The 23,923-nt window shown below is 24.8% G+C and overlaps 4 protein-coding genes across 5 annotated transcripts in view; 2 read left to right on the forward strand and 2 right to left on the reverse strand.

Moving 5' to 3' along the window:
* The window catches only part of LOC122855459 (protein dachsous), a 54,083-nt gene extending 50,952 nt beyond the window's left edge, over positions 1-3,131 (forward strand). Inside the window, exon 10 of the mRNA XM_044156833.1 lies at positions 14-3,131. Coding sequence (XP_044012768.1) covers positions 14-3,060 — 3,047 coding nt within the window. The 3' untranslated portion in view covers positions 3,061-3,131. The remainder of the gene's footprint in view (positions 1-13) is intronic.
* Positions 3,132-3,595: 464 nt separating this feature from the next.
* Positions 3,596-10,220, reverse strand: LOC122855460 (excitatory amino acid transporter). The gene is made up of 9 exons (XM_044156834.1): positions 9,148-10,220; positions 8,746-8,871; positions 8,146-8,668; positions 7,842-8,075; positions 5,967-6,161; positions 5,753-5,887; positions 5,560-5,668; positions 5,352-5,488; positions 3,596-5,090 (listed from the first exon to the last, which is right to left on the reverse strand). Exons 1-8 carry the CDS (start codon positions 9,320-9,322, stop codon positions 5,366-5,368), a joined length of 1,620 nt encoding a protein of 539 aa, XP_044012769.1. The 5' UTR covers positions 9,323-10,220; the 3' UTR covers positions 3,596-5,090; positions 5,352-5,365.
* A 4,045-nt stretch (positions 10,221-14,265) lies between these two features.
* LOC122855462 (protein PFF0380w-like) lies at positions 14,266-18,647 on the forward strand. 2 transcript variants are annotated; one of them, XM_044156837.1, is made up of 5 exons: positions 14,266-14,574; positions 14,667-14,728; positions 14,828-17,921; positions 18,010-18,070; positions 18,534-18,647. In XM_044156837.1, coding segments are annotated over exons 2-4 (3,120 nt in total). In that variant the 5' UTR covers positions 14,266-14,574; positions 14,667-14,704; the 3' UTR covers positions 18,012-18,070; positions 18,534-18,647. The 2 variants fall into 2 exon arrangements, with proteins under 2 accessions (XP_044012772.1, XP_044012771.1); XM_044156836.1 differs by having other exon boundaries at positions 14,305-14,574; positions 14,825-17,921.
* On the reverse strand, positions 17,893-23,601 carry LOC122855461 (gamma-aminobutyric acid type B receptor subunit 2). Its single transcript, XM_044156835.1, has 17 exons — positions 22,997-23,601; positions 22,618-22,923; positions 22,444-22,548; positions 22,277-22,342; positions 21,958-22,185; positions 21,623-21,847; positions 21,475-21,535; positions 20,948-21,074; positions 20,748-20,864; positions 20,538-20,670; positions 20,189-20,467; positions 20,000-20,103; positions 19,637-19,930; positions 19,299-19,540; positions 18,898-19,116; positions 18,527-18,736; positions 17,893-18,462 (listed from the first exon to the last, which is right to left on the reverse strand). Exons 1-17 carry the CDS (start codon positions 23,555-23,557, stop codon positions 18,296-18,298), a joined length of 3,444 nt encoding a protein of 1,147 aa, XP_044012770.1. The 5' UTR covers positions 23,558-23,601; the 3' UTR covers positions 17,893-18,295.
* Between the last annotated feature and the right edge of the window lie 322 nt (positions 23,602-23,923).

The following is a 23,923-nucleotide window of genomic DNA, read 5'->3' on the forward strand; positions in this document are numbered from 1 at the left end:
AATTAATTATTAGATGGCTGGAGTGAAAATATTGGCAGTGGTAGTGTTGCTGATCTTCAAGAAGTCATTATTGTAAATGCAACAGACAATGATATTCTCGAGGAAAATAATAAAATTAATTATCATCTACAATATTCAGTTAAAGGATTTACAATTGACTCATTGACTGGTGCAATAATGGTTAATAGAACAGCACTTGTTCGTCCATTGCCAAAAGAAATTGAATTAATTATTATTGCAAAAGATACTGGTAAAGTATCATTACACAGTACATGTCTAGTTATTGTAAGACTTAATCAACTTGAGTATTCATCATTAACAAGTAAAGAATTTAAAATAAATATCAATGAAAATATAAAACGTGGAACAACAATTATTAAATTAAATGATATTGGATTATTGGATGGTACAATAATATCAAATGGAAATAATAATAATGATACATTTGAAATATTCCAAGATAATTTAATTGTCATTAAAAATTTAGATCGTGAAAAGAAAGATAAATATTTAATTCAGCTTGGATCTAAAAATGATAAATCATCAATGTTGAATGATGGAATATTAATAACTGAGGATAATGTTATTGTTACAATAATAATTAATGATATTAATGATAATTATCCAATATTTTCTGATGATATTAATGAGCTTAGTATTAAAGAAGATACACCAATTGATAGTTTATTAATAAAAATAAATGCAACTGATAATGATTGTCCAGATACATTAGCATCAAAAATAACATATAATATAACATCTGGTAATGATGCAGGATTATTTAAAATTGATAAAACAAATGGTGAATTGAGAATTAATTCAACACTTGATTGTGATTTAATGCCTGATAGTTATAGTATTGTTATAACTGCTTGTGATAATGATAAAAAAATACAATTATGTACAATGAAAAAATTGAATATTCATATTGATGATGTTAATGATAATTCACCTAAATTTCCAGTTATTGAATATGTTGAATTTGTTGGTGAAAATGAGCCAATTGGTACACGTGTTGTTTCAGCAAGAGCATATGATATTGATCGTGGTGTATTTGGTAATTTAAATTATACAATATTATCAGCATCAGATCCAACAATGATTGTTAATGATTTTGCTGTAACAGATGATAGCTGGAAATTATTTAAAATTGATAAAAATAATGGTTTAATAACAACAAATGTTATATTTGATTATGAACAAAGAAATCGTTATGCATTTTTAATACGTGCAACAGATTATGGTGGTAAATATACACAAATTAATGTTAAAATTGAAATTGATTCACGTGATGAATTTTATCCACAATTTACTGAACGTATGTATAGATTTTTATTAAGTGATGGTGTACAAACAAAAATTGGTACAATAATTGGTTACGTTAGAGCAACTGATCGTGATAAAGGACCAGATGGACGTGTTGTTTATCAATTATCATCACAACATACATATTTAAAATTAAATCGTACAACTGGTGCATTAATTATTAAAAAGAAATTAAATTATGATATTATTGAAGATTGTTCACGGCTAATTGTCAGTGCAAGTTCTGGTAGACAAGGTTCATTATCAAATATGACTGTTGTTGAAGTACGTCTTGTTGAAAGTAATAGTAATGATATTTATGATGCAAATTCATTATCAGCTAGTGATAATTATAAAAAAAATATGACTATTGAAACATCATCAAGTTTTGCAAATTGGACTGTTGGTTTATTATTGTCATTGCTATTAATAATATTAGTTATGTGTGGTATTTATTATGTTTATTTAAATAATCGTAAATATAATAAATCAAATAGTAATAATAATAATCATCATCATCATAATCATAATAATAAAAGTAGTTTAACTGGTGATTGTAATAATCAAACATCATCAAATAGTTATGTTGATCCAAGTGCCTTTGATACAATACCAATTAGAAATATTAATAGTAATAATAATAACAATAATAATAATAGTAATATCAATAATAATAGTAATAATAATAACAATATTATTAATAGTAATTGTTTATTACCAAGTAGTAGTGTTACAACATCAAATGGTTGTAGCACTAACACATTTACAACAAATTTACCACCAAAATATGATGAAATACCAGCATATAGTACATCAAGAAGTTCAACAAATGGTGGTGTATCATCACGTCGTCATGAACAACAACAACAACAACGACGTCATCATCATCCAACATCTGATTTATCAGAAAGTGAACAATCTGGTTCATCTGGACGTGGTTCAGCTGAGGATGATGGTGATGATGAAGAAATACGTATGATTAATGAAGGTGGACAAACAACTGGTGATTCATCAAGTGATTTATCTGTTAATAATACACAAGAATATTTAGCTAGACTTGGTATTGTTGATAATATATCATCAAGTGTTTGTACACCACGTAGACCACAAGAAGCATTACCAATTGATAATATACATTTATTTGATGATGTTAATGATGTTGGTGATGCTGATATAACAACACTTATTTATGGTAAAATTAATTGTGATAATAATAATACACATTTAACATCAGAAATTGATTCAATTGGACAAGGTGGTCCATCAATGAATGGTTCATTAAGTTCAATTGTACATAGTGAAGAAGAACTAGCTGGTTCATATAATTGGGATTATTTACTTGATTGGGGACCACAATATCAACCACTTGCTCATGTATTTGGTGAAATAGCTAGACTTAAAGATGATAATGCTAGTATTAAAAGTGGTGTATCAAATAATAGTACTAGATTAAAAAAATCATTACATAATAAACCACCACCACCACCATTATTAACATCAGTTGCACCACGTTTATTAGCAGCACCAGCATTAGCACGTGGTATATTACCAAGATCACCAATTAGTCATGATACATCATTGTATCCATCAGCAGCATTAAGTCCAAGTTTTTCACCATCATTATCACCACTTGCAACAAAAGTATCACCTAGTATTAGTCCACTAGTACCACCAACACCAACACAAAGAATTCATACAAGTGGTAGACTTCCAACAGCTGTTGTTGTCAATTCTGACAATCAAATAAGAATTTAATATTATTTATATATTATTTATTATTTTAATAATAACAATTTTTTTTTTATCAAATTAATTTTTTTTTTTTTTTTCCCATGGAAAAATGTAAATAATATACATAAAATGTATTTTTAAAAATAAAATTAAAAAACAAATTGTTAAATAATTATGTATTTACGTAAATCATGTACAGTAATTAAATAATTAATTACTAATTTTTAATAGACTGACTGTACTTATATATTTTTTTTTTAATTGTTTTTTTTTAAATGTAAAAAAAAAAAACATAAAAAATTATAGATGAAAATTTTTAGAGTAACCACGATTTGACTGAACTCGTAAATTAATTATATTATTATTAAAAATAACATAATATTGTAAAAAAAAAAAAATTATAGAATAGAGGATTTATTGCCAACTGTTATTGTTGTTGGTAATTAGAAACCTCGATAAAAAAAATTTCTAGTGAAACGAATAATAATGTAAAATAAAACAAAATGAAAATTTAAAAAAAAATTTGTTTTTTTTTGTTTTTGATTAAATTAATGTATACTTTTTTTTGATAGGTTTTTTTTTTTAAATTTTTATTTGATGTATAAACTTGTTATTTCTACTACAATATTTATACAACTTGGATTTTATTTATTTATTTATTTAATAAATAAAACACATTTTTTAATTCTACTTTCCAAACATGTTAATAAACCTGACTGATAATACTTTTATTAATTGAAAATTATTATTGAACACACTATATATAAACGTCAATTGAGTTATCGAATTATTTTTTAAAATTCATTTTTCAAATGTGAATATGTGTGTGCCTGTATAATAAGTGCACATTTTTTCATATGACTAATTCATCGGGTAATTAAACATTCTACACACAAACTCAATGATCATTCATACATTATTTTTTTTATATACATTTTTTTATTATTAATTATTAATTATTGTTGAGAGACTCTGAGAGACTCAGGACTGTTAATTATTGATTTTTTTTTTTTTACACTGTTTTACTTTTTTTTCCTTTTAATATTAACTACTTTCTTTAAATATTGTGATACGTTTTAAATTGTTTACATCAATTTTTAATTATTTGTCATTTTATTTAATGATTTTTTTTACGAGAATGTTTTTAAATATGTTTTTTGAATTTTGTGATATTTTTTTATTCATTTTTATCTATCAACTATAACAATGTATTATTCAAAAATTTATTTACTTGGTACAAACAGTCTTACAATTCTCGTGTGTTACCTTGTTTCCTCGATACGTTATTTATTTTTTTAAATTTAATAGAAATTAATTATTAATTTATTTACATCCTAATGTTTTTTCTTTCATTTCAATTTTCATTATTTCAAATTTTGTTATTTTTTATTTATCATCAATTTAATTATTCAATTTCATTTTCGAGGACTCAAAGTTTCGCACGTTATTTGACTTTAAACTACTGCTAATTTCTTTTTTTTTTTTTTTTTATTATTGTTATTAATATTGTTAACCTTTTTGATTAATACTTTTGGAATGTCTTTATTGTAAAATAATATTTCTTAATTACTAAAAGCACCAATAACAAACTAAAAAAAAAAAATATTAATTTTCTATTTGCTTGATCAATTTATTGTTTTTCTTTTGCTTATTCTGATGCATTTATTGAAATAAGGCACCATAATCATTTATTGAAAAAAAATAAATAAATAAATCATTAAATAATTTAAATCATTTAAATAATGAAACATTTTTTTTTGTTAATGGTTGTTCATGATAATCACTTTCATGTACCTATAATTATACATATAAAAATTTTCCAATGATATGCCACATTTTCCTCATCAAATTAATTTTTTGTGATTTTAAATTGTCAATAATTAATGGCACAAATCATGCAAATTAATAAGAGTATTTTAAACATATTATTATTCAAAAATTAGCTATATGGACGTTCTATTGTTGATTACAGGTGATAGCTTGAATTAATTGGTGGATCAGTCGGTGGTCAGACAGTCTCTTCAATTATATTTTGAGACAATTTGTAGCTTATGCTAAAATATTAAAATTAATTTATCACTATTTTTATTTATAGAATGAGAAAAAAAAAAAAAACCACATTACAAGTAGTTTATCTAAATATCTAGTCAGACAAGCATGTGCTAAATGATCGTTAAAAGCATTTGGAGAAAAATGAATGAATAAACAATCTAATTATTTACTAATAAATAATAATTAGTGAATAATTAAAGGGGAGTTTTTTAAAAAAATAAAATGTGCAAAAATAAATGTGAATAGTGTGATTCTAGCCCTACCAACAATTCTTGCTTTACTTGGCGATGCCGGTTATACGTGTGTCATCTTGCATTTCGACGATGACTGTGTCTGGATCTGGTACTCGATTTGCTGATATACATCCATTGGCAATTGTCGTTGGTAAAACTGATTCCGACTGTTGAAAAATAAAACAATAATAATAAATATATTTAAATGAAAATTGGGTAAATTAGTATTAATTATTACCTGATAAGCTGCAGCATCAAGTGCCATTAATTCTTTTTTTGATAAATGTTCAACAACAGCTGCTGTGTAGCAATCACCTAGCATGTTGTTTGTTGTTCTAACACGATCTCTATAAAAATATATATTATATCATGTAAATTGTCTATTGTTTAGACAAATTATTATTGAATAATAATTGAGTGTAAATACTTACACTAGCCAATCAATGGCAAATAATAAAGAAACATCTTTAACTGGTGCATCAATTGCACTCAAGACAACAAGAAGAAGTACAAGTGCTGCACTTGGTACTGATGCTGATGAAAATGATGCTGCAGTTGATGTTAATCTATAAATTAATTAAGTATTAGTTTACATCAACACTAATATGAGTTAGTAATTGTTGATTTTTTATAAATTAAACTTACATGACTGTTATTACTTCACCAAATCCTAAAAATATGTTATTCATCTGGGCAATGAAAACACATGCTGATGCAACAAACAGGGCGGTACCATCCATGTTGATATTACATCCAATTGGTAATACAAATCTTGTTATTCTTGTATCAACTCGCAATTTTTCCGTCATCAATCGAAATGTTACTGGCAATGCAGCAGCCCTGTACAAATCTTCATTAGTTAAAATTCAAAATTTGGGTTTTTTTTTTTATTTTATATTTTTCCTATAATTAAATTTTATTATCTTATTATTATATTATACTGTTTTTCTAGGTATTATTTTCCATTCAGCATTTTCATCCAGAGTTACCTTGAAAAATAATTTTTATATAAAAAAAAAAACAAAAAAATAATTTCTTTTTTTTTAAATTACGATCATTCTGGATTATACTGTGCCGGCTTTTATTTAAATATTTTTTTTTTTTTTAACTATTTAATTTAGCAATTTTTTTATTCAATAAAAAAATTAAAATTTAATTAAGCTCGGTAAATAGCCAGAATGACCGTTATTATTATTTTGATAAAAAAATGATAAAAAAAAAAAAAAAAATTGAATTAAATAAATAATAGATTAAAAATAAAATTTAAAAATTAAAAAAAAAAAATTAATTTCGATTGTCTCTCTCTCTTTACAACTCCAGACTGAGCAGGTAGATTTTCTTTTTTTTTTTTTTTTATTCTTGTGATGATGATCTGAAATTGAAAGTGTTTTTTTTTTTTTTGTGTATTCCTTAAATCCGGGTGTGTTACTTACCAAGCACCCCCTTACCAAGCTCTTAATCTCTCACTTTAATATTTAATCATAGAGAGAAATAGAGGGTGAGAGAGAGAGAATGATATTTTGAACCACCTGCAAATTGGGCTGCATGTCACACTTGTTCAAATACATCGTCATTGATATTCATACAGTAGCATGTGTGATTCACTTAGTCACAATCATTTATTTTTTTTAATCTGGAAAAAGTTAAGGTTAAAGATTTTTTGGAATTAATAATCTTTTAAACTTATTAAAGTGTTTTTTTTTTTTTTTTTTCTTTTTCTAAATTTCTTCTTCTATTAAACAAAAAATAGAAAAATTTTTCTTATTTTTTTTTTTACTTGAATTTTTTGTAATTTAAAAATAAGGAAAAATAAATTTTCTTTTAAATATTTTTAATGTTGTTCGGCTGAATCCAGTATGAGCTGCATACAAACATGAAAATGAAAAATAAATTTTCTTCTTTTTTGTTGGAAAAATAAAATAAAAAATAATTTATAAACTGCTTTCATGATGATCTGGAATAAATCAAAACTTTTAATTAATCTGAATAATAAATCTCCGCTAACCACCTGAAACTTCATGCCTCATTTATAATATTTTTTTTTACTTAATAATTTTATATTTCTTTTTTTTTTTTTTCTTTCATTCTTTTAATGACCTAATGCTGTAGAAAAATTACTATCAAATTAATCTTGATAACATAATTTTAATTATACCAAAAAATAAAAATAAAATAGAACTTCAAAAAAATTTAAAAACAATTTGTTTTCTTTTTTTTTTTTCAAATCAAGATTCAATTTTTTAATCCTGAAATTTATTAATTTATAAATTTATCATCTTCTTTACCTAAAAAAAAATATCTAAACTTTTTATCTGCATTTATAATAAATTAATTTTCGATTTAAAAAAAAAATCGGAAAAATTATAAATCAACAAAATGATAAAATGAAATGATTAAATTATTTTTCAATTCAAGGACTAAATAAAAAACAAAAAAAAAGAGAGCGAGAGAGAGAGAGAGAAACTGGAAAGGAAATAATTATATAAAAGAGGAATTTGGAATTTTAAATTAATGACTCACGTTGATGCCATTGCAAATGCAGTTAATGTTCCTTGTGCCAAACCAGCGTAGAATTTAAATGGATTTTTTCTAACAACAGCCAAATAAATTAATTGCATTATGACGAGTTGATAAAAAAAAACACCAATGACTATTGTCACAATGAACCAGGCAAGTTGTGACATAACACGTGCCAAATCACTGACACCCAATATTTTACCAGCTATCACTGATGTTATTCCAACAGGTGTCAACCTAACAAATAAAAAATCGAAAAATTCATATTTAATTATTCAATTAACAATTTAAATTAATAACAACTTACCACATTACACTTGATACCATTTTCATAATAACTTCAAATACAGTTTTAAAAAATTCAATAACAACTTGTCCTTTTTTTTCACCAAGTGTACCCAAAAATGTACCAAATGCAAGACAAAAAAAAACAATACCAAGTGTATTTGTTCCACTTCTATATTGTAAAACTCTTGATAATTCTTCAGTATCATCATGTGAATTATCATCAATAATTAAACCATCAGTTGTATCATTTTGTTGTACTCTTGGTTTTTTTGGTACATAAACAGTATGTGCTTGTTGAAATGCTGCTTGAAATAAATTATCCGGAAACATATTTCTACCAAGATCAAGAAGACTATCAAGTATATTAACAGCACGATCATGTGTTGCAAGTACTGGTGAATTTTTAATACCAGCATTACCAGGATGTATTAATAATGTTAATCCAACACCAAGTATTGCATTAAATAATGATGTTAAAATAAAATAAACAAGTGTTCTAACAGCTATTTTACCATTCATTTTGGCATTTAAACTTGCTGATCCTAAATATTACAATTATAATTAATTATTTCAACAATCATTATTTATCATAATTCATAAATAATATTAAACAACTTACCAGAAATTAAACTTGCAATAACTAATGGAAGAATCATGAGTTTAAGTAATCTCATAAATAGTTCACCAGGATAACTAATCAGCATAACTGCGTCATCACCAAGACCCAATGGTCGCAATCCAAATCCTTGAAAAAAAAAAAATAATAAAAAATAATCAATTGATTATTATTATTATCATTATGTAACACATGATGCTAATCAATAATAAAAGTATCGCGTGGATGAGTAATATTATGAATGAGAAAAAATTTAAAATGCATTTATTGATTTTTATTAAGTATAACATCATCAATGACACGGTCATTGGGAATTATGAAACCTTAAAAAAAATTCAATTCTACTGACATACATATATATTTAACAATGACTCATAGATAAAAATAAATTTAAAAAATAATTACCTAGAATTACACCAAGTAATACACCAGATAACGTGACCATTAACAGCATATTTTCACGTATCCATTTTCCAGTATCAGCTGTCACCTTTCTGGGACCCTGTGAGGCCGAGACATCATGTCCTCCCATTTTTGCAAATAAATATTCAGAGAATTTTGATGATGATTTATCCTCCATTTCAATGATAAAAATAAATTTTGTTTCGCGTCGTACTGTGTACGTGCCCGAACAACAAATTTATAATGACGGGTTGCCGTTTTGGGAATTGTTATTAAAAAATTTAATAAACAATAGTTTATATTATTAATAAATATATAATTTTTTTTATTAAAATTTGACTGAACCTTGCAGGTTCACTGACTGATTTTAAAAATTAAAATTTTTTTTATTTTATATAGTTTAATAAAAGGTACAAGTGGCAGTTTTATTGGAGGTGGATGATAATATGATTGGGTGGGTTGACTTTTAACGGAGCCCTTCTTCACTTGAAAATCTTTCTTTTTTTTTTTTTTCACTTGTATCAATGATATGATAAAGTAGGGGAGGTAATGACGACAATGTCAGAAATCTTCCAAGTGTTTTAATATAATTTTTTTTATTGTTTTAAATTATTATAGAAAGATTATTATCTCTATTGACAGATAGGGTGTTGTTTTTTTTTTTTTTTTCTTTTTAATTATTACAGCCTCTCTTGACATATAATTTTATTTAAATTAAAATATTACTATCATGTGATAAATTGTATACTGTATTGGCCCGAAATATTTTTTTTTTTTTTTAACAACTTGGTAGTTGTAACTTGACTGTTACTTGCACCACAATATTTTTAATTTTTATTTGATTTTATTTTGTTGTTAATTTTCAAATTGCAAATTTTAGTATTTATATTTTTTTTTAATTTTATTATTTATGGTGATGATGATGACGGTGATAATAATGAATGAATTTAAATATTATTTTTGTTAACTTGTTTTTCAATCACTGATTAAATTGCAACACTTTGAGGAAGTTTATAATAGACGAGCCCGGACTACTTTTATTTTGTGCTGGATTCTTTTTTTTTTTTTTCAAAATTATTTTTATTATTATTTGGCGTAAAACGGGGTAACACTTTATTGATTGTGGGAAATATTTGCGCATGCTTTGTAGTTGTTTTAAATTGTTGCAAATTTATTTTTTTTTTTATTGGAAGAGTTTGTGCGCCTGTCTGCGAAAATTTCCACATGATTGTTTCGAATTTAAATATCGGTGGTGCTATTGCCACCGTATATGGGGAAATTCACGCTTTACGAAAAGACGGAGATATTTATATGCAGGTTACGGGAAAATTTTTTAAAGTAAATTTCTCCGTATCGGAGAGAATATAATTATTGATGGTTGGAATAAAATAATTGGATCGGATTGATCGATAATGTTAACGACCAAATAATTTAATTTCGATTTCTATTTTATTTATTTATACTTTTTTTTTTTTTTTAGATATATCGTTCAAAAAAAATTATCCCAATTGTATAAAATAAAAAAATTAATAGAAGGATAAGAAATTCATTATTAGTGCAGGCGTATCGGTATCTTTGATTGTCTATAAATATTAATTTAGTATTATGACATATTGAGTTTAATTTGAGTTATAAGGTGAATGCAGGGGTTTCTATTCGGTGCAGGTGTTTATAACCGTCTCGTATACTAATTATTTGTACAGGCAAGTGGCTTATAAAAAAATACACAGACGATCATAAGCCCCATCACCGGACAGAACCCCCTGCCTTTACCCCAAACCAATAATTTAAATTTTTTAAATAAATATAACAAAATTTGATTACAAATGAAAAAGTATTTTCAAATAAATAATAAAATTTATACTAAGAAATAATTAATTTAACATTAATTGTTTTTATATTTAAAATTAAAAATAATGTTTTATTATTTAAATTATTTAAATTGTCTTGTTAAAGATAACAAATCATTAATAAATTGAATTTAAAAAATGTGATATATTTGTCAAGTTTTTTGGCTTTATAGAAAAAACTTTGAGAATTGTTAATTAGCCATGAAAGATTGAAGATTAATCCACTTGGGAAAACAGGACTGATAAAAACAACAATTAATCCAAGTACAATGTTTTTTAAGAATAAGTATTTTGCTGATATAACACGTGTTAGCCTTGGTCAATAAGAATTGTAATAAATACCATAACTCCATTAAAAAAAGGTCAACAAGTTTTTGATAATAATGGATACGGTTTTAATGAAAAAGGTCGTAAAGGATTAAAGTATCAGTATCATCACATTTTGGTCTATTGTTATTTTATCGCTTGTGTTAATAATTTGAGTGTTGAAGATTCAAAAATAACTGGTGGTGCACCATCATGATGTTGATTTAATAGACTTGGAAAAAACTAAAAAATATATTCAATTATTAGAAAAAAAAGTTGCTGTTTTGCAAAGCATGGCAAGTAATTATCATCGTAAAAATGGTAAATTATGGGATCCATCAGAAATTGTTGATGAACTAATCAACTAATTAAACTTGTGACAAATGCACTTTGGATTAAGGCCCTACGTTTGTCTCAAGTACCATTCATTAATCCAGAGTAATTATCTAATTTTTTGTATGAAAAAATTAAATTCAATGTATAAAAATTAAATTAAAATCATCATTAAGAAATTTTTTAAAATAATAGAACGATGCAATTGATTCGCTTATTAATATTTTAAAATAATATATATTTTTTTTCTTTTAAAAATTTTTAAAATACAGAAAAATATATTGGAAATTTTTTTTGCACGTGGTTTTTTTTTAGGTTCGAGAATCGAGAGCATGGCATTCACGTGTAATTTTTTTTTTCACCTGGCGCGAAACGTGTATTTCAAAAAATTTTGCTTGGCGTTAGCCAATGGCTGATCTGCAGAGGGCGAAACTAGACAGTAATTCCTAGAAAAAGCGACCTCTAGGACTTCTAGGAACTCTAGTCTTCGTCTAGGATTGTCGAGGATATATAAAGGACGTCCTAAACGAATTGTAGTCAGTTCTTCTTCGGTTTCATCGGGTTAACATCATTCTAAAACTTTGCGTCCATTAAATTCGTGGTTAGAAATATTTTAAATTACCTCGTGGTTGCTTGGTGTTAAAAAAAAGTAAAAGTGTAAAATAGTAAAATAGTTTCTTAGATTTTCGTCGTTTCGTTTTAGTTTTCGCGGAGTGATTATCGTATCGTAATTTTTCGTCCGTTAAATTTGGTTAGGAATATTTTATACGACCGCGTGTAGATTGACTCGCGATTATAAAATTAAAAAAAAAAAGTGAAAGTGAAAGTACAAGTGCTAGTGAAAAAGTGATAAGTGTAAAAGTGCCAGTTGCTGATTTGGGATTAATTGGATTATTGGAGACTACCATACCAGTTGCTGTTTGGGATTATTGGAGACAACCTTATGACAATTTCTTCATGGCTTCGCTGAGAGGATATGGTGGAATTTATTTGGATTATTGGAGACTACCTGGACAACTTCTTCATGGCTGTTTGCTGGCATAAAGTAAGTTCCTCTAGATCACGATTGACTAGTTGTAATTATTAACCTATCCCGGAAAAGTGCTTCAATATCCTTGCAGTTTCAAAAAATTGTTGCTATATTTTTTGAAGCTTCTTGTCGTTCCAAATTATTATTTTATGTATTGATTCATATTGACTGACTTTTACAATAATTATATATTCAATTTTAATGTCAAATTAAATATAGTCTTAGTGTAAAATATAGTCAAAATGAATCGACCTTGTCTTTCTCAAACAGAGTAGACGAGGCTGGTTAGGAATTATTATCTATCGTGAAAATTTATAATAGATAAATTATCACCCTATTTTCCATTCGCGATGTATGTTAGTATTTAAGAATTTTTTATTTGATATTGAATGCACTTTTCCAAAAATAATAATTAAATTTTTGAGTATGTTTCAGGTTTTTTTATTATAATATCAGAATTTTTATGTTTTCAGGCTTTTTATGCTTTCAGGTTTTTTATGCTTTCAGGATTTTTATGCTTTCAGGTTTTTTATGCTTTCAGGATTTTTATAATTTTAAAATTTTTATGTTTCAAAATTTTTATAATTTCAAAGCTTTTTTGTTTCAGGATTTTTTGTTTCAGGTTTTTTATAATTTCAAAATTTGTATGTTTCAGGATTTTTTGTTTCAGATTTTTTATAATTTCAAAATTTGTATGTTTCAGAATTTTTTTGTTTCAGGTTTTTTATAATTTCAAAATTTGTATGTTTCAGGATTTTTTGTTTCAGGTTTTTTATAATTTCAAAATTTGTATCTTTCAGGATTTTATAATTTTCAATATTTTAATATTGAATAATAAAAACTGTACCTGCAGCTATGAGCGCGGGTATAGTTATATATATTTTTTTGTTTTTGTACATGCGTGTGCCGATATACTTGCTGCTATGAGCGCAATCGAAAAATTTAAAAATGCGATCGAAATAATTCTAGCTGCAGCTAGAAAACGTGCGAAAAGTGGAATAGGTCTACTGGAGAAACCACTTGATGAAAAAAAAAACGCGTCAATGTCTTACCTCCTGGGTGATGTGGAAAAGACAACGTTTATAATTTACCTTTAATTATTTTTTTTTCATTTTTCAGCTTCTATAATTTAATCAACACCTAAATATTTCTTGAAAAATTAAAATTCATATCAAATAATAATAATTTTGTCTATTTTTTATTTTATAATAAATTTGTTTTTAAATTTTCAGTTTTTTTATTCAACAAGACAACGAAGTTTTGCTGTATATTTCGTTTCTTTTTTCTATGAGTAATTATTTATAAATTTATAATAATTTAATAAATATTCATCAATATTATTTAATTAATATCTACGAATAAGCAATTTGTGCGTGAACATATACAACATTTTTACTAAATATATTCGAATTTAATGTTGTTTTCAAAAATTTCGAATTTCGAAATTTGTTTTCGTCATAGAAATATATATAGGTAAATTACTATTACGCGATATAAATTCACATTTTGCCGCTAATAAATATATAGTGACTTTTTAATCCAACGATAGGGAATTTATATTGATAAAAAAATAAAACCCCACCTCCTTCTCATTGCAATAATAATAATAAACTTCTGTCAAGATCTATAGGTTATGTTAAAAGTTTTATACGAAATTCTGGGAAACGAAATTTTTTGTGATTGTGTATGCAGTATGTGTCAGTGTTATCTAGTGTCATAATATTATTTATTTTTAACTATTTTAATTTTCATTACTATCAATATTAATAAAAAATAAAAAATTCTTCAATTAAATTTACAAAGTGCTCCGAAATGAGAACAAAAAAAAAAAATTCAATGCTGAGATCATTGACATTGGACTAAAAATTAATGCAGTAAACTATATACATATTTTTTTTTTGCATTGCCCAGGTAAATAATAAATAAACAAAAAAAAAAAAAAAACCTACCCTACATAACAATAATAACGAGTACAATAATATTATCTAAAATAATTTTTTCAGTTTGCTTATACACCACTTGACAACTGGACTTATAATCAATGATAAAAATGAAAAAAAAATTGGTAAGTTAAATAATATACATATTTATCTGATGATACATTATATAAACAATAATTTATTTTATTTTATTTAAAAAACAAAAAAAAAAAATAACAAAGCAGGCAGATAATGAATCAAAACGTTCATTAAAATTTATCTTTCCTCGTCAATTATCAAAAAATGGTAAATTTCGTTCACAATTGAGTCCAAAATATTTACGAATATTACGTGAAACAATATCATTATCAAATGATACAATTGATTATCATACACCACTAAAATATCCATCAATATTTACATCTAAAAATGAGGAAAAAATTAATCTATACAGTTGCAATGAATGTATGGATTCATTTCAATTTGAGACAAGTTTGACTGATCATATGACTCGAAGAAGTTGGGTGTTGGGATATTATGACAATACATACTCATCAAATGACACCAGCCTCATTAAATCATCATCATCTGATGCTAAAAATACCAATAGAAATACAAGAAAAATATTAAACAACACTGAAACACTAAAAAAATGTGTTAAAATAAAACGAAAGAAATATGTTAAATTATTTTACAACAAATGTCAATTTCTGCTGTATCTAAATGAGCATAACATAACAACAATTGACACAAGATATTTAATGTTAATGCCATTACCAAATGAATTAGAATCAATAGAATATCATCAATTTGATGAAACATGTATTAAATTAATGGGACATTTATTTGCAAAAGGCATACATATTGTTGATTGGCTTGAAGCACAAAATATACACTCAAAATGGTGGTGTAACAGCAAGCTATTCAACAACAATTCATGTTCAATAAATAACATATCATTCTTTACTGATAAACCATTATTATCATTAATCAAAAAAGTAAAAAATAACACAACAAATAAATTAATAATAGTATGGAACAACTTTATTAATTTATGTCATGAAAAAAATTACAACAAAAATTTTTCATTTGATAGTGATATTAAATTTTCAATAATAATATCAAAATTATCACCAAAATTAAATAACAATAACAATGATATTTTAAAATTATATAATAATAATAATAACAATAATAATAATGATATTATTTTTGATAATAATAAAAATAAAATGAGTCAAGATTTTATAAATTATTGGAAATTTAAAAATGAAAATGATTTTAATAACAAGCCAACATTGAATAGAAATAAATATGGTGAATATGAATTACTATCAGCTAAAATACAACAAGATGGAACAGCATATTTGTTGATTAAAAAAAATTTAAATATAAATATAATTGATTATGAAAAAAATGTATTTATTAAAAAATATAATAATGATTATTTTCAAGATATGATTGATAAATATAAGCTTAAATTATTTAATAATTTACATAATAGTAATTATAATAATATATTAAAATTAATTATAAATGATGTACGTAATGTGTCATTAAATTTTTCAAAAACAAATTTTATAAATGATGAAATTGTACTGTCAGTTAATTTAAAAGCCATGAAAACATTTTACATGTTATTAAATGATAATTTTAATAATAATAATACAAGTGATGTAAATAATGACAATGATGATGATAATGATGATTGGGAATATAATTTAGACACTTGTGATAATTGTGATGTATGTAAAAAAATTAAAAAACCAACAAATTATATACCAGGTGTATCAAAGCCAGCAGTTAATGAAACAATATACTGTCAGTGTTATAATTTTATATGTCATTTGTGTAATTCACAACAAGGTAATTATAATCGTTATAATCGCCATATGAAACTTCATCAAAAAGTTAAGCCATTTGAGTGTCCAGATTGTTTGAAAAAATTTCAATCAACAAGACAACTTGAACAACATATTTGGACAAAGTGCTATCATATATTAACACAAGTAATATATTCATGTAAAATTTGTAACATTGAAGGTTTTCTAACAATTGAAGAATTAACTCGTCATTATTCACATGCTCATATTAAAACAATATATTATTGTAATAGTTGTTTTAAAATATTTACATCATACAATGATTGTTTAATACACAAACATGATTTATCAATTAATTCTGGTGAGACTGAAAAATTATTTATTTGTGAATTTGGACAGTGTATTGTTAGACCAGATAATTATCATCTACATTTGTTAAATAATCATCGTGAAATTGGTATTATCACTTATTACACATGTCCATTTTGTTATTTTATTATTAGAAATAATAATGATGATAAAAGCTTAATTAAAAAACATATATTTACAAATCATTTAAATCGTTTATCAGAAATAATAACAAATGGTACATTAAAAAATTTGCTAGATAATAAAAATTTAATATTTAATAGAAAAAAAAATAATTTTTTAAATAAATTAAATCAAAGAATTGCATTTAATTGTCCAAATAATTTTTCAATTGATTTTAATTGTCATTTATGTGGTGATATGATTGATACAAATTCATCAACAATTAAAAATCATTTTGGTGATAAACATTCTGGTTATTATAAATTATGTAATGTACATTTATCACTAATTGATGAGACAAAAAAAAATAATGTATATCATGATAATTTTGTTGATAAATTAGATGATAGCTTAGTAGATGATAAAAAAGCTATTGAAAAAAGAAAAATTGATATTGTTGATGATGATGAATCATCATCATCAGCATCATCATCTTCATCAACAAAAAATTATTTAATAAATAAAAAAAAACGTTTAAAATATGATGATTATGATGATGATGGTAAAAAAATAATTGAACAAAAAAATTATAGCAATGGTTTATTTATTAATAAAGAAATAATAAATAATACAAGTGATAATTTTAAATGTAAAAAATGCAATTTAATATTTAGTAATATTGATTTACTTAAAAAACATATTGCAAGTGATCATCGTATTAAAATAAATTATTCAATATGTCTTGAATGCGGTGAAAATTTTATTGTTGCACCAAGTTTAAAAATTCATTTAAAAGCATTTCATGGAATATCTGATCCGAATGTTTATTTAGAAAATAATAAAAATTGCATTCCAAATTCAAATTTAAATGACATTAATGGTGATGAAAATAATGGATATAATTGTCATGTTTGTATGGCAACATTTGAAAATAATGCAGCTGTTGAAAAACACTTGAGAGTTCATGGTATGGCATTTTTAAATAGAAAAAAAATACAAGCTAAAAAAGCTATGGATAGTATTATTAAAACAACTGAAACACCATGTAAGTTTATTTATAAATTATAATATAAATTAATATAAATTAAATAAACCATTTAATATTTATATATTATTTTATTTTTTTTCGATAGGATTTTTTAACAGTTGGAAAATTTTATATTTCTAACATTATCACAAGGAGTTAACACTTTTGTAAGTCTACATAATATACTTTCTTTATTTTAACATTAAATTATTATTGCTTTGTTATTATTTTTAAATATTTAATTTTGATATTACTAGAGAAAAAAGAAAAATTAAATTTTGGTCCCAAAAAGGTTGACAATAAATTTTCATAAATAATACTTTTAAAATCTATTGGGGATGTTTTTTTCTTTTGATTCCTGATAGAGCTTGTATTGCTAATGATTTTTAAAATTATTTAATAATTATTTTTTTTGTTTTATTAGTAATTGTTGTATCCTCCATTGAATGCCATCTTTGATTTGCCATGGATTGATTGTCATTTGATAAATTTAAATGATTATTTGTCGTTAAACAATGTTGTGAATGACAGTGTTGTGTATTTTTAATACTTTTATCATCTGTAAATAGATAATTGTCCATTAAATAATTAATTTATTAATTTATTTTCATTTTTTTATTTACTTGAAAGGAGGCTAAAGCTGACACCATCAATATTTTCACTCTGTTGCACATCATTGAGACTTGAACGACGATCATCTTGACTTGTAACATGAATTATTGGTCCAGATCCATGAGCACCACCATCACCAGCATTATCATCACTCGAGGTATTTGTGCCAGTCACTAAACCAGGCACTAATCCCATATGAATTTTCAAGACTGATGCAACACCTTTTTTTTTTATTTGTCAAATTTTAATTAGCACAATTTTATTATTTATTTATTTATATATTTTATTTATTTGTTTTATTATTTATTTTTAAATTTTATTATCAATGTATTATTTTTATCAAAAGAAAAAAAAAATTGTTTATATTATTATTTTAACTTACCAGTGTATGACGTCGTTGAATCTTTTCTATTATTTTCATCTGTACGATTATTAAATAATGTTACAAAACGTTGAAATACACCAAGACGATGTGGTCCTTCTGTTTCACGACGCCATTCGTAATTATAATTTTCATTAATTGATGAATTATTTTCTGTTATTCTTTCAACTGGAGTAAATTCAGGATGACTTCTAAATGTTATTGATTCACGATGAATTCCTGTGTATAAAAAAAAGTCAAAAAGCGTTATTATTTAATCAATAATTTTATTATTTATTTTTTCAAATTAAAATAAAAAACAATTGCTTGAATTTAATTATTTGTGGTTATTTTTTAATTATTAATTTATTTTTATAATTATAATATTGATGATTGTTTTATATATTTTATATAAATCTTACCAGATGGATTTGTTGATGGCCAACTTGCTCTTGGTATAACTGGTGGTAAAATACTCAACAAAAGTAATGGTAAACCACCACCAATACTTGTATTACGTTGTGGTATTGATACACTTGATGATGTAGAATTATTAATTGACTCACCAGCCAATTTTTTTTCCAATCTAGCTAGTTGTAATTCCAATTGTGCCATTTCACGTCGATAGACACGATTTTGTACTTCAACACGATACTGCAATTCTCTTGAAAATTAATTGAGATTAAAACTTTTAATTATCAACACAAAAACTTTTAAATTAAATCAATCAAAATTACTAGTTATTTGAATTTTCATATACCTTTTATCTTCAGTAACAAATCTTCTTGTATTACATTCAATTTTAAGACCAAGACTTTGAACAATTGGATCTGGTGCTTCACCACCAATGACATTATTTAATTGTGGTAAAAATAGTAATAAAAGTGTTGCTGTTGTTGATGTAAGTATTAGTGTTGTTATTGTTATGAATGCAAGTGTTGCACGATCAGACATTAAATTAGCTAGTACAACAACAATGCCAGATGTTATTATAACTGAATAAACACTCATTCCAATATATTGAGAATCATTTAATGCTGGTATTTTAACATGTCTATAAAACAAGAAAATAATTAATCTACAATTTGCATTATTTTATTTTTATTTGTCGTTTTTTTTTTACCTTGTTTCCCAAGCCATGTAAACACCAACGACAAGTAAAACACCCTTGTAAGCATAGAGTGAAGCTAGCCATCCATTTGTATGTTGTGAACGACAAACTTCAATCTGCATTAAAAAATTTAATTTAAAAATAATAAAAACAATTTAATAATGATATTTTAAATAATTTAGTTTTTGTTTTTTTTTTTACCTGTGGCTGATAGACAACACCTCGTTCTTCAGGATTAATTTCTAATGTTAAATTTCGAAGATAACGTTCCATTGGATCTAGTGTTATCCACAATGTTACAACAATACCATCAATAAATAATAATACACATATTAAACTAATAAGTTGTGTATCTTGAAGTAATTTATTTTTAATAACACCACTACGACTTGTTGTAAATATTCTATGTACTCTGTATGTTTTTGTAAACATTGATCCAAATGCCAGAGAAAAACCAGCAGACAAAAGATAAACTCGGGCCTGTAATTAAATTTTTTTTTTGCTATTAATTAACTGTGATAATTTAATTAATTATTTAGTTATTTATTACAGTGCATATTGTTGGAAAATAATTTTTTGATAATGTTGAATCATCCAAGCCAAGTAGTATAACTGCTCCATAAACAAGTACACAACCAAAAGCTGCTAGATTATTTAATCTTGGACTTGATATCTTGATACTTCTAAAATTTTATTTAAATTAATTATATTAATTATATTATTTTTCATTTGGTTAATATATAATTTTTTTAAGACTTACTTTCGTCGACGATAATGAAGATTAAATATTAAAAATGATATTGACAATGATATACCAAAACTAGAAATACTAGTGATAACTAAAAATGCTGTACGATCAATTGTCACCATTCTTATTCTAAAAAAAAAAATTATACATTTAAATATACCAATTATGATTAAATAAAATGTTGAGAATATTTTGAAATATTTTTAAAAAACCTGAAGACTCTTTTTGCAACTGGAGGAAGAAAACGATTAGGCCATTTAGCTTGAGCGCATCCCAAACAATTCATTGTCAATTTTTCATTATTCGGTGTGTATATTGCAATTTTCCTAAGTACATGACCTGAAAAATGAAAATAAAATGAAAAATTTATATATCGACATAGTCAATTTCGATAATAAAATAATGACGATATTCGAAATAGAGGTAAAATTTAATTTAGCTAATGGACACCACATCTCAAAACTACATGTATATAGTAATTGAATCGATATTGATTTTCAACATCCTGGCCTAGAAAATAAATAAAATCAAAGCCTAATAATATGACCTTCTCTGTGTACTTACTTATTTTTCAAGTGTATTTTTATCAATTTTTTAAAATTATAAAAAAAAAAAAGATAAAAAGAGCAACGATATCATAATAGATAGGATGAGACACTTAAAATTTAAGATGAAAGTGATGAAACAAAAAATGTGCTGATGGTACTGATGAGTAATTTTAGTTGAATATTTAATTTACCATGCATTTGATAAAACGCTGTAATGCCAATTCTATCAGCACCTTCAAAAGACACCGGACCCTAATTAAAACATTAAATTAATTAATTAAATACATCAAGTATTTATTTATCAATTTAAATTATTATATTTTGTTTTTATTTACTTACTGATATACCATTGAAATTTAAACTTTTGAATTCTTTCAATAGTCGTTGAATAACACTACGCCTTGATAGTGTATACTCATTGATAGTTAAATTTTGTTGATTTAATATATTTTCAAGTTTTGATAAAGCAAGTCCCATTGACCAAACAGCATCATATGTTGTTGCTGAATACTTTGACACAGTTACACCACGTTTTGCAAGTTCAGCTTTGAATTCCACGCTTGTCTTTCAATTCAAAAGAAATTAAACAACAGTATTTTTTTTTACTTGATTATAAATTAATCGAGTGATGTATTAATTAATAGTTTCTTGAAATTTAAATTAATTTAATATACCATGCCTGAAGAAGTTGATTGATTACTTTCAAATACTGACGTTACATCGTAACTCTTAACAATAATAACACCGTCAAGTGCCTGAGCCAGTTGTGATGATGAACAGCCAGTTGATCCAGGTCCACTTGATGACACATGCCACCAATCACTTGTCATACCGGATAAATCAATTGTTTCATCTGGCAAGATCCACGCGTAATCACCACCAAACATTTCCAATTTCCATGCCTCGAAAAAAAACAAACAATATAAAACAATTAAAATTTCTAATTTTCATTTAAAATATAAAATCAATTAATTTATATTTATTTATACATACTTCACAAAATAAAAGAGGTGCAAGTTTTGATGAAAAACTACCGACAATAATACGAGTGTCAAGTTCCTTGAATTTTTATAATTAATAAAACAAAAGTAATTAAAACATTTCAATTAATTTTGTATAATTTAAATGAAATTTAAAATTATTAATTAAATAGTCATTACCTTTAGTAATTTAAGTTGTTCTTTATAATCATTTTCACTAAATGTTATTGTTGCTGTACATGTTATATTTGCTGCTTCAAGTTCAGTAACTAAATCATTCACAGCCTTTAATAAAAATAAAAAATTCATGAAATACAATATAGTAATTTTAAATTAATAATTTATTATTTATACCAGTGAAAATTTATCACTATTTTGTGAGAGTGCTGTTATTGTATCCCATCCAAAATATTTAATAATTGAAATTCTTGCTGTATTGTGACTTGAATCTGGTGCAACAGTTCGAACAAATAATGGAAATCCAGATAATGCTGGTGCCGTTGATCCATATGATACCTGTATCATATTCCAATATGGTACTATTTTAGCAAGTGTCTCAGTTGGTTCAGAACATGCACTGCCCAATAAAAATGGCATTGTTTTTTTATTTGATTTATATTGAGCATAAAAAAAACGATCAACTGCAACACCTGGATCACACTAAAAATTAAAACAAATTAAAAAAAGCTATTATAAAACAAAAAGGAAAATATATTTTGTATTTTGATTTTACCTTTGTATCATTGTAAATGAGATTTATTTTAAATTTTGGTAATATGGCCTTGTTGTTGATGTGATCGATTGCCAATTTAGCCGCTTGCAATTCACTTGGTCCCTCGGGTCTTGCCTCACTTCCGTCTTGATGTGATTGTGTCAATTCAAACAATCCCAAAATTGTCACTTCCAATTGCGTATCATTATTTTTTATTTTATCATCATCGTCAATGTCAATTAAATAATCATCAAGATAATCATTCAAATCCTCCAATGAATCACCAATACTACCAATACATTTACCATTATTTTCAAATCTTTCATCTGAATTACACAATTCAATATTATCAAAAAAATTATTTGTATTATTATTATATATATTATTTAATTCTAATATTGATGATAATTTTTTTAATTCAATATTATCATTTGAATTATCACAAAATATAATTTTAATATCTGATAGTAATATTGAAATTATTAATGAATTTGATAATATAATTGATTGAAAAATAATTATTATTTTTAATGATGAAAAAAGAAAATTATCAAAACGTAATTCACTATTATCAAACGACATAATCAGTCGTTGTCATTGCCGGTATAAATTTCTTTATGAATTATCTGAAAAATTCGAAAAAAAAAAAATCGAAATTCAGTTATTTTTTCGATTTTCAAATATAAAATTTTAAAATATTATTACTTACTATTGTTTGTAATTTATTTAAATAATATAAATAATAAATAATCATTATGTGTTTTGTTTAAAATTTATATTATTGGTTTAAATAAAAAAATAAATAAATAGTTTTTTTTTTAAATAAATGCATGTGTCCAGTTTGAGGACAATTCGTATACTGTTTCAATTTACTCGGTGGAGTATATATCATTCTCAATCATTGTGGAGTGTGACCACCTTTTCAACCCCCACTATAAAGGGGTAAAA

The sequence above is a fragment of the Aphidius gifuensis genome, linkage group LG4 (assembly GCF_014905175.1).
Source record: "Aphidius gifuensis isolate YNYX2018 linkage group LG4, ASM1490517v1, whole genome shotgun sequence".
NCBI classification, from domain to species: Eukaryota; Metazoa; Arthropoda; class Insecta; order Hymenoptera; family Braconidae; genus Aphidius; species Aphidius gifuensis.